Consider the following 11,770-nt stretch of genomic DNA (forward strand, 5'->3'; position numbering starts at 1 on the left):
TGAGTTATAAGGAGAGGCTGCACAGACTGGGACTTCTTTCTCTAGAGTCTTCTTTCTCAAAGAGTCTGCAGAAGGATCTAGATAGGCTGGGCGAATGGGCCAGGAAATGGCAAATGGAATTTAATGTTGGCAAGTGTGAGGTGGTCCACTTTGGTAGGAAGAATGGTAGGAAGGACTATTACTTACGGGGCGAAAAACTGCAGCAGGCGACGGTGCAGAGGGACCTCGGGGTCCTTGTGCATGAGTCGCAAAAACCCAGCTTGCAGGTGCAGCAGGTGGTCAGGAAGGTGAATGGGATAATGGCCTTCATAGCGAGGGGGATTGAATATAAGAGTAGGGAGGTCTTGCTGCAGCTGTATAGGGCATTGGTGAGGCCGCAGCTGGAGTACTGTGTGCAGTTTTGGGCGCCGCACCTGCGCAAAGATATTTTGGCCTTGGAGGGAGTGCAGAGGAGGTTTACTAGGCTGATACCGGAGTTGAGGGGGTTGAGCTATGAGGAGAGGCTGAATAAACTGGGCTTGTACTCGTTAGAGTTTAGAAGAATGAGGGGAGATCTCATTGAGACGTATAAGATAATGAATGGGATGGATAGGATAGAGGTGGAGAGACTCTTCCCGCTCAAAAAAGACAGTAGGACTAGGGGGCACAGCCTCAAGATAAAAGGGGGGCGGTTTAGAACAGAGTTGAGGAGGAACTTCTTCACTCAAAGGGTGGTGAATCTCTGGAATTCTCTGCCCGTTGAAGTGGTGGAGGCTGCCTCGCTAAATATTTTTAAGACGCGGGTTGATGGGTTTTTGATAAGAGAGGGGATTAAGGGTTATGCGGAGAGGGCGGGAATGTGGAACTGAGCAGCGACAGATCAGCCATGATCTTATTGAATGGCGGGGCAGGCTCGAAGGGCTAGATGGCCTACTCCTGCTCCTATTTCTTATGTTCTTATGTAGAGCATACGAGGATGAGGGGTGATCTTATAGATGGGCAGCATGGTAGCACAGTGGTTAACACTGCTGCTTCGCTGCTCCAGGGCCCTGGGTTTGATTCCTGGCTTGGGTCACTGTGTGTGGAGTGTGCACATTTTCCACGTGTCTGCGTGGGTTTCCTCCCACAGTCCAAAGATGTGCGGGTTAGGTTGATTAGCCATACTAAAATTGTCCCTTAGTGCCCTGAGATGTGTAGGTTAGAGGGATTAGTGGGTAAATATGTAGGGATATGGGGGTAGGACACAGGTGGGATTGTGGTCGGTGCAGACTCAATGGGCCGGACAGCCTCTTTCTGCACTGTAGGATTCTATGATTTCTGCGATCTATAAGCTAGACAGTCTATATTTTTTCCCAAACGTAGGGAATCTAAAACTAAAGGGCATAGGTTTAAGGTGAGAAGGGGGAAATACAAAAGTGTCCAGAGGGACAATTTTTTTTCCACACAGAGGGTGGTGAGTATCTGCAACAATGTGCCAGAGGTAATAGTAGAGGCGGGTACAATTTTGTCTTTTAGAAAAAGCATTTAAATAGTTACATGGGTACAATGGATATAGAGGGATATGGGCCAAATGCAGGCAATTGGGATTAGCTTAGGGGTTTTAAACAAAAAAAAAGGGTGGCTTGGACAAGTTGGGCCAAAGAGCCTGTTTCCATGCTGTAAACCTCTATGATTCTGACTATCAATCAATCAAGAATTCGTCTAACATCACATATGAGACAACACCAACCAGATGGTGAATGATTGGTGTCCCTGCTAAGCAACTCCTTCTTTGAAGCAACAGGAGAAGCGACCAGTCTGGACATCACAATATATTCGAAGTATCACGGCAATACAGTAACATTTTACATTTCAAGGAGGAACAGAAAATGGAGATTTATTTTTAAAAATGCACAGTCATAATGTACCAACTACTATAAATGGGACTGTTTAGTTAGTTTTCCACACATCGCTTAACTACTTGCGGAAAGTGAAATTAATTGGGCTGAAGGGTCTCAACGTTAACAAATACAGGAAATTTACCAAGCCTCGCTGTTAACCATTTATTCCTCTTATGGTGTTGAAGCCAATGAACTTTGCTTCTTCCCATTCAGATTTAAATATTTCTCATATTTGACCATAAATATGAACTTAGGCTATACTTGTGCATAACAGAACTATAATTGAACCTCTATGACCTGCAATTAAATTCTACCCAAACTAATAGCATTACAAGTACCTTTGGATGGATTTCACCATAATAAATAGCATGAAACTTCAGAAAGTATGTTATTAGCTGCAAAGTGCTTTAGACCACCTGGTGGACGTGAACGGTGCTATATAAATGCAAGTTTTTTTCATTTCAAAATAATTTGAACAGTCTCAATCACCATGTCAGTGGTCATAATCTTGTACTAACTGAGCTGTCACTTCTGAAGCAGAAGCAGAATACTCATTTCAGAGAGGATGGTAAAATAAGACTATTTCAGGGAAATGCTCTATCACATCTGCAAGGTTATAATGCTGACAGGTGTAAATATTTTCAGTGCACCGGCACTGCCATAACTCTAAGATAAAGAGCATCAAGTCACAGAGAAAATCCCGCTCATAAAATTTCCCAGAATAAAGTCATTTGGGTAAAAAACACAAAAACAAACCATTGAGTGGTTAATTGTATAGAGACCTCAAAAACCATCCATTTTCCAGAAACGCCTGGTGACATATTTGTATGGGTGATTAGCACACATGAAGGCTGCTTGGAAGGAATGATTTAGAAACAGCACTGAAAAGTGGAAAATAGCAATCTGAACAAATTGCAATAAACTCTATGCTAGTTAGGCTTAAGGATATTCATCTGATTGATCAGACAGCCTCTTAGTCTTAGAAGATAGAAACTGGAGTAGGCCATTCAGCCCCTTAAACTTGTGCCACTATTCTATTTGATCATGGCTGATCTGTACCTCAATTCCATTTATCTAACTTTATTCCATGTCCCTTGATGCCTGTGCCAAACAAAAAGTTATTAACTTTGGCTTCAGTCTAGCTAGAATTTTAAGACTTTCTCCCCTTTTTCTGGATTTCCTGCAGAGTAAGTAGTTTCTCCATAATTACAGTACTAAATATCATTTTAAGAACCTTGGTTAGATTATCCTTCAATTTTCTAAATGCAGGAAAATAGAAAGCAACTTCATGCAATCCGTCCTCAATTTGGCACTTGAAACCTTGGTGCCATTCTGATGAGTATGTACTGTACTCCCTCCGAGGCCAATATCAGTTTCATGGATTTTGATGCTGAAAACTGGAAAAAGCAATCCAGATAAAATCACACCAGTGCTGTGTGCAACTGATGCATAACTTCTTTACTTTGTAATCCAACATCATTGAGGTAAAGACAAAAATTCTATTAGCCTTTCAGATTTAATTTTGAACTTGCGCATTTTTTTTTAGGCAGTCACAAACTCTTTTCAGTGCGACACAGAATTATCGCATACTCTTGTACATGCCATCACAAGAAGCAGTGAAATCAAAAAGTCAACTTTGTCACTCAAGTGAAATGATCAGTTTCTCATTGGAAATCCAGATTTGGGATCAGATAATTGGGAACTGATTGCAACTCACTTGGATCTTTTTTGCAGAAGAGACAAAATGGTTGATATAGCAGCATCAAATTTAAGAAATAAAATTTAAAACAAGAATCACAGAGCAGAATTTACCAAGTAGTTAAAGTTTTTTTTGTACTATTTTAGTGTATTAAAGAAAGTACAAATTTGCATACGTGGCTCCAGGCAAAGCTTAAACTGTTGCTATAAAAACTATCCAACAGAGGGAATATAAAATGTCTTGGAACCTAGAGCCTTCCAAAGAGTTCCGTCATTTCCCAGAGATTACTGGGAGTTATCAATAGCACATCAGTGAAGATGGATTTCATAACATGCAAAACAGGGTTCTACACAAATCCCTGCTCTCAAAAAAATGCATAACTGGCCAATTTTAAAGCACACTACATGGTTCTGAAGTATCCATCTAAGAACACAGCAATTTAATTAAAATGATAACTAGTGCCTATGCAAAGAATCTCCCTTGCCATACTTAGCTCACTGCTTCTGACTGCAGGGATCAATGGGATCTACCCGTTTGTTTGCATATTGACTAGCCTGCTTGAACCAGAGTTTCCACCTGTTTTGCTCTCACCTCACTTCAGTTTCTCCAGCCATAAGTTATCTCATTTCAATCCTGTCTCACACTATACTTCCAAACAGAACCCTTTCCCCATTTGATACTATTCTTGACCTACCTTCTCTTCAATCTTCCAAACCTGCAAGAATCACTCCTGAACATTGTCTCATTATGCTCCTCTCTTGGTATTGCCTTGCATGCCTATTGTAACAACTCCAATTGTTTTACATGTCAGTTTCCAACAACTATTTACTCTTCTCACTCAAAGCTTAACCTCACTAGCTTTTCAGCACTGATGGGGCTGTAACAATCACTGCTCAGTTCTGCATCATATTCTAGAAAGCTTTGATAGAGCAAATATTCATGATCCATGACCTCCTTGTCCAGTCCTCAACCCTGTATTCACTGATCTACCGGCTCAGCAGGTATTCAAATTCATCCAGAACTCTGTAATCCTCTGCACCATCTTTACAACTCTCCATGATCCCTGCATTACTCCAACTGCAGCCAGTATGAAGCCCCAACTTCATTTGTCTAACAAGATGCAGCAATGCGTTGGCTGCCTAGGCCTTAAACTCTGGAATTACTTCCCTAACCCTCTTCTGTGACAATTCCTACCTCTCTGACTATATTTGGTCATGATGTGGAGATGCCAGCATTGGACTGGGGTAAACACAGTAAGTAGTTTCACAACACTAGGTTAAAGTCCAACAGGTTTATTTGGAGTAAACTACCAAGTGTTGCCAGACTTCTTACTATATTTGGTCACCCATACTACTATCTCAGTGCATGTTTTGAAATCAGATTTTTCCCTGCAGTTTTTCTAAAAACCATCATGGGTTGTTTCAGCATGTTAACAGCTTAATTAAAATGCACACTATTGATGATACTGCTAATGGCTCCCTTTGTTGAGTGACATCGCTTCTATTTTCAAACCAGCTGTCATCACCTTCTCATTGTAACCCTACATTTGACTTGTCCATCTTCTTCCTGTCCTTCTTTTCCTCTCCACAGTGTCCTGAATCATCTCCACCTTCAGGATCCAAATCTCTCTCTCTCTCAAAACTCTTTTGTTTAATTGCTTTCGGAAGAAAAGAATATATGCATTTATATAGTACCATTTATTTCTGAATGTGCCCAACTATTTGGCAACCAACAAAATATTTTTGAAGCACGATCACTGTTTCTTTAGGAAAAGCAGAAGCCAACTTGGGTTTACATACAATACTATGAGAATGACCAGATAATCCATCATTAGGTACTGTTTAAAAAATAAAATTGGCCAAGACAATGCAGAAAATTTCCTTGGTCTTCTACAAAATAGTACCACCTTTTAATCCACTGTCCACAGATATTAAATTAATTTCTAGTTTCTATCAGAGCAAATTGGCCGAAGGTAAAAAAACATTTTTTTTGTTCTCCTCGACCTTCCTGTGGTGTATAAACATCCCATGACCTCTTTCCCATTGTCCAGCTCCAAGTGACTATGCTTGGTCGTTCCACCTGCACGTCCCAACACAACCATTATATGTTTTCATTCCCTCTTTCCTATCATCAATTTCAGGCTCCCCGAGAGTATGCCCATGACTTATCTTCTTCCTCATCAAATGCCACTGATCAAATGACATCATCTACCAGGTCAGCTTACATATATATGCTGGCAACACTCAATTCCACTTTTCCATCACTTCCCTCAACCCCAAAGGGCTGGGCTGTCAGACTTCCCTTTTTGTATTATGTCACAATATCCTTCAACTGATCAAAGTCATAATTTTTTGGCTTCTGTTTTGAAAACACTTCCATTCTGACCCTCAATCACCTCCTAGCAAATTGCTTTGGTTGAATATGGCAATGGAAAACATGTATGAACCTTTCAAACCATGGCTGATCATTAAACTTCACTTCCTATTCTGCATGGAAATCATTTACTCCTGCCTCTAAACTCCTTCACCTTTGCTGAAAGCCTTATCCTGCTACCTATCACTTCTGGACTCAATTTTACCATATTCACCCTGCCAATTGACCTCCCGTCATTCAATCTCAATAAACTCCCACTTGACAGAATGCACCAGTGGAAGCCAGTCCTATTTTGTACACCACTGAACTACATTGATTCTTAAACCGTTGCACGTAAACTTTGCAATAATTTAACATCCTACTGGCCTACCATTTGTTTCCCCTACCTCTTTCACTTTCCCTTCCAAAAATCAGTCCTCTGGCCTTGGAATGTTTGCATGCCTCAGCCCTCTTCATTCCACTATTGGTAACTGTCTCAGCCCTATTTTCTGAAATTCTCTCCCTAAATCTCACTGTCTCTTCATTTCTCCCTTTCCAACTTTAAAACACTTCAGCATCCTCTCCTGCCATTTTAGCATTCATTCCTTTTGTTTTCCATTTAGGATGGTTCTCCACATTCGAGGCATAACAGTTTGTTTTTCTACAAAATGTTTTGCCTCAGCTCAATAACAAGATCGGACTGAATAAGGCAGATGTTTGAGTTCTTGTTCTTGTTCTTTAAAACAGCACCTAACCAACATTTAACAAAAGCAGATGTACTCCCCTACTAAGCAGAATTCATAAGTGTGCATCTGTCAGATGCCACAATCTGCAAAACGTTATGCTTGAAAGCAGAAAATATATTTTTTCTTTGTTTTTTTGCAATGGGACTTTATCATCATCCCTATCTCCAGTCCAATGATGAGGAGGAAAAATGGCAGGAGGTACAAGTACAAGAAGAATTGGAATACAAGAGGAAGTGGTCTGTTTCTGTGCAATATACCCTATATAATCTCCACTGGCAATCTATATTACCATGTCTCCTTCTACAATGAGGAGACCAAAACGCCCTAAAGAAAGAGATCCTGACATTTTGAGTCAGATTCCATGTGATCTAATATCTGGCTGTCTAGTTCTTATTGCCCAAAGTGAGACCAAATTACCAGTATTTACTCTCCTTCAATCAAAACCACATCATTGCAGCAGGGTACTCATGTTTCCTCCTATGTAGTGTTTCATAAATCAACTTACAGGTCACATTCAAACGTGGGCAAAATAGTCCAGTTGCAAATCGTGAATAGAAAATAAATAATATTAAAACGTTGTCATTAGCTGGTTTTAGTTTTCTGGCTCCACTTAAGCTAATAAAGTAAACAACATTTTTGGCTCGAAATAAATCACAGCATCAGAATCTAGAATATCTTAGATTTTACAGAACAAAGGAAAACCCTTCAAAACTGGGGAAGAAGTAATCTCTGCATTATCATCTCCAGCCATCCTTCTCTGCCAATCTAGTTAAAATACCACATGAAAGATACATCTATGGGTTTAATTTTATGCACATCCATACTCAACGGATGAAAAATGTATGCATATGTGCTAGAACTTTTGATAGAAAAAACACTTTTTAAAAAAAACTTGCATTGTTGCACCTTGGATTGTTTCCAACCATAGTAGATTCATATGTTAAACTGCGAGCCTTATAATAGTGTCTCAGTATAGCTGCCAACTTCTGCCCTTTACCATAGATGGCACTTTTCCAATAAATCAAACTTGACTGGCTTAATAAATCCCATAGAATCCCCACAGTGCAGAAGGAGGCCATTCAGCCCATTAAGTCTTCACTGATCCTCCAAAAGAGCACTGCTACAAGGCCCACTCCCCCACCCCAACACCATAACCCCACACATTGATGCAAATCCACCTAATCTGAACATCTTTGGATACTAATGGACAACTTAACATGACCAATCCACCGAGACCAAACCACTTTGGAAGAGTGGAGGAGGAAATCAGGGCACCCGGAGAAAATCCACACAGACACAGGTAGAACATGCAAACTTGATACAGTCAAAGGCCAGAATCAAACCTGGGTCCGTGACACTGAGGTAGCAGGGCTAACCACTGTGCCACCATGCCACCCATAAGCTTATGGACATTATCTTGCACTTGTAATATCCCAATTGAGGAACTTACACCAGGAATCAGAGTTACAAAATACCTAAAAACAATAACTTAAATTTAGATTGAGCCTTTAATGTAGATAATTATCCCAGATGTGTTTTTACCACAGGCTGAATCAGTTAATTAAGTATTTGGAAAGGTCAAAAAATGGATTTAAAAAAAAACTTTACACAATTATTTAAAGGAAAAATAAACATGCACAAAGCCCTGTTCATCTGCTTCCCATTGTATTTTTTTTTAAATTGCACTTATGTCAATCTTTAAAAATAAAAGTCCCCTATAATTTTCCTTAAGGTGTAAATGTATATTCCTTCCCTTTCCCCTTTTTGTCAAGTAGGAGTTGGAAGCCAATTTCAAAATGGGTAACAGGCTACTGTACATTGTGGCCCAGATTCTGTTTTAAAAGACACACAACAAAGGTTATGCAACGTCAGGTTAATCCAGCAGCTAATAGAAGACGGTTGCACGATGGAAAGTATAACGTTTCAGGCTGAATTAACAAAGTGATGCCATTTCCGTAAATGTTATCAGAGAGACAGTCTGTGTCACATAAACTACCTTTATCCCTTGTTTACAATGTCTCACTTCCAACCAGGCTTGGCAACACAGATGCATCGACACAAATAGGAGAAACATATTCACGGGCTCAGGTTAGAAATTTCTACCCAAAACATATACATGGGAGGTAACATTATGAAAACTGAACCACTCCTGTATCATCACCATCAGTGAACTAGCTCTACTCAAATATATCATATAACTGGAAAATACTGTGTACGCTACAAGTGGAATATTTTAATGACAAGTGTAGCAGGAACTTGGGTGGAAATCTGTCTCTGTACACAGCATTTTAGGTAAGTAATTAAATGATGGATGTAAATTTAAATCTTAAACTAGGGCTACGTTGTGTTGCACATGTAGCAAAGCGGTTCCAGTGATGTCACTATGAAACTTCCCCTCCTCCACACAGTGCAGAGAAGGCAATATTGGTGACATCATCTCCAAATATTACAATCTTCTCTTCTGCAGGAAGATGACATAGCAACATCAACCTCCTTCAATTCTCACACTTCCACAACCACCCCCATCACTCCCACGTCCTTTACCTTACCAGCCCCCACACCTCCTCCAATATAAAAAATGGGTTTGTAATAGGTCACATGGAGTTATAAGTTTCCACATTTCTTTTATTCTACAGTACTTTCACAATCTAATTGTACTTGGAGGGATGAGCAAACACAACACAAATGTTCCGGCTAGTTAAATACGATATAAATTTAGTATTTTTTTAAACTGTAATTTCTTGTTTTGAAGTGTACTGCACAGTGCTCAAGTTACATATAACATTTCACTCTGATAAAAGTTATTGCTGAATGTCACGCATTAACATTAAACAAGCAAACAAGAATTTATTTTTTCCCAGAGAGCACACTAAAGTTAGCTTGCAGTGCAGCAGCTGTACTGCAGCCACTGTAGGTTATTATTTTGAGCATGGTTGCGGATTAGGTTTCAAAAAAAAATACAGGGCAAGAGTGTTCTGTTCACCTGTTATGCGTGTGGGTTTTTACAGAATTTTCGCGTTTAGTGTGAACGATGGATTGTTTGTTGGATTAAAGTTATTAATCCTAAGGGCTCTTTTTTCAAGATATCACCAATGTTGACAAACAGTTCTAGCCAACGGCACAGTAACAAGATCAACAACAAATCCAAGCTACCCAGTAACTGTTCAGTCGATATTAACAAATGGCCACATTGTATACAATCGCGGTGTACGAAGATTAAAAAAGATGTTACTTCGCACCGACACCACTGAGACTTAAAAAGGGGGAGAGGGCAGGATTTTGAGAAATCAGAAATACGACACGTTTATAGCTCGACAAAATGAAGCAGCTCACGGTACTGAGAACAAAATAAAAAAAAATCTGGAGCTGACAGACGGATCAACATATAGATAATTTTCTCCATATGGCGAAACCAATGCAACTTTTAACCCGCTGAGTCTCCCGACAGCAACAAACTAGCTGCGGCACTCGGGAAGGACAATGTAGCAGAGTCACAGTCCACATTAACCTCCAACAACCTTACCTTTTCTGAACTGGCTTTCGCCTCTTACGGCTTGCGTAAATACTGCCGCTGTTCATCCTCAGCAAAGGCGAAACAAGCTTCTCTACTCGGTCTGTCTCTTTCAGTCTGTTCCAGGGGAGAATTCAGCGGCTGAAAGTGTCCCGGTTTACGGCGAGTACACAAGTTAATCCAATAAGGAACAACATGTAAAGCGTGCGGACCTCTTGCGCTGAGCTGCTCTCTTTCCGACACAAACTTCTTCTTCTTCCTTATTAGACTGGGGGCGGGGGCTCGGTGATTGCACAAGAAGCTGCGGCCACTCGATGGAGCAGCAGAGCCAGGCGGCCGATTGGCCGGGGCTCACACACAGCAAGCTTTCGGATCAGACTTTGCAGCAACACTGCCCACCCCCAGCTCCCAAAAAAATGTGTTCACAGCTTTCAATCAGCATTCAACCCTGCCTCAAACTGGAGTGCCCACCTTAGGTGCAGATAACCCTCACCCTGGTGCCCTGCCCAGGATGTGTCTCTGCTCCCCCCCCCCCCCCCCAAACTCCTGGCACCCTGTCTGGGTGCGGCTCTGCCCCCTCCCACCCCCACCTCACCCGCGGTGTTTCCCAGCGCTGCTGCCGGCGAGCGCCGCTCTGTGTGCGGGGAGCGAGTGCCGGTGCACTGCCGGGGCTGGGCTGGATCAGGCCCGGCCCACTGTCACCGCAGCCTCTCCGGCTCGCTCCTCCTGGCCGGCCCCGCCGCTTCTCTTGGCCCAGAGCCGGCTGTGTGCGTGCGGCCAGCAATCCGGGGAAGGCAGCCGGCCTCTCGCCGCCTCCTCCTCCTCCTCCAGCCGGCCCGCCGGCTCCTGTGCCCCTTGTGTCTGTGAGCACCCAGAGGCCGGCCAAGATCCAGGGCAGTCTGTTTATAAATATTAAATACTGATTTAACACATCACAAAAATCACATCAAGCTGACAAAGTTTCAGAAGCTGCAACACAGAGAGAGGGAACCAATGATTTATAGCCCCAGTAAACAAAGATTTGCATTTATATGGCGCCTTTTCACCATCTCAACATTATCACAGATACAGTGCAGAAGGAGGCCGCTTAGCCCATCGAGTCTGTACTGACCACAATCCCATCTCGGCCTCATTCCCATAATCCCACACATTTACCCTGCTAATCCCCTGACACTAGGGTCAATTTATCATGGCCAATCAACCTAACTCACACATCTTTGGACTGTGGGAGGAAACTGGAGCACCCAGAGGAAACTCACACTGACCATACCCTTCTCAGTAGTCATGGCCTAAGCACCTAGTGACACACTGACAGGAGGGAAAATCCAGATTTTTGGGTGAATGCTTCAGAGTACTGGTGGAGGTCAGTGCCAGGTGGGACTAAACATCCTGCTGTCACAGGATGGCAGGAAGAAGACACTGCACCTCAGCAAGAAGGCCTGGGTAGAGGTGGCAGCCCAGGTCAGGTGCCACGAGGTGGTCTAATGCACATGGTTCCAATGTCACTGTCAGCAGCGCCAAGATGCAGCACTCACAATCATAAACTGTGAGCCCAACAGGGATTTTTCATGGGTGATCTTCCGTTCTGCCATTATTTGTTAAG

The 11,770-nt window shown here is 42.0% G+C and overlaps 1 protein-coding gene across 2 annotated transcripts in view; it reads right to left on the minus strand.

The window, feature by feature from the left end:
- Window positions 1-10,536, minus strand: part of LOC145355308 (aryl hydrocarbon receptor-like) — a 181,345-nt gene extending 170,809 nt beyond the window's left edge. For both annotated transcript variants that reach the window (XM_080207266.1, XM_080207257.1), the window contains exon 1: window positions 10,180-10,536. In XM_080207266.1, the coding sequence (XP_080063392.1) occupies window positions 10,180-10,235 (56 nt within the window). In that variant the 5' untranslated portion in view covers window positions 10,236-10,536. The remainder of the gene's footprint in view (window positions 1-10,179) is intronic.
- Between the last annotated feature and the right edge of the window lie 1,234 nt (window positions 10,537-11,770).

This window comes from Carcharhinus amblyrhynchos, chromosome 2 (assembly GCF_965287045.1).
Source record: "Carcharhinus amblyrhynchos chromosome 2, sCarAmb.v2.hapA, whole genome shotgun sequence".
NCBI classification, from domain to species: Eukaryota; Metazoa; Chordata; class Chondrichthyes; order Carcharhiniformes; family Carcharhinidae; genus Carcharhinus; species Carcharhinus amblyrhynchos.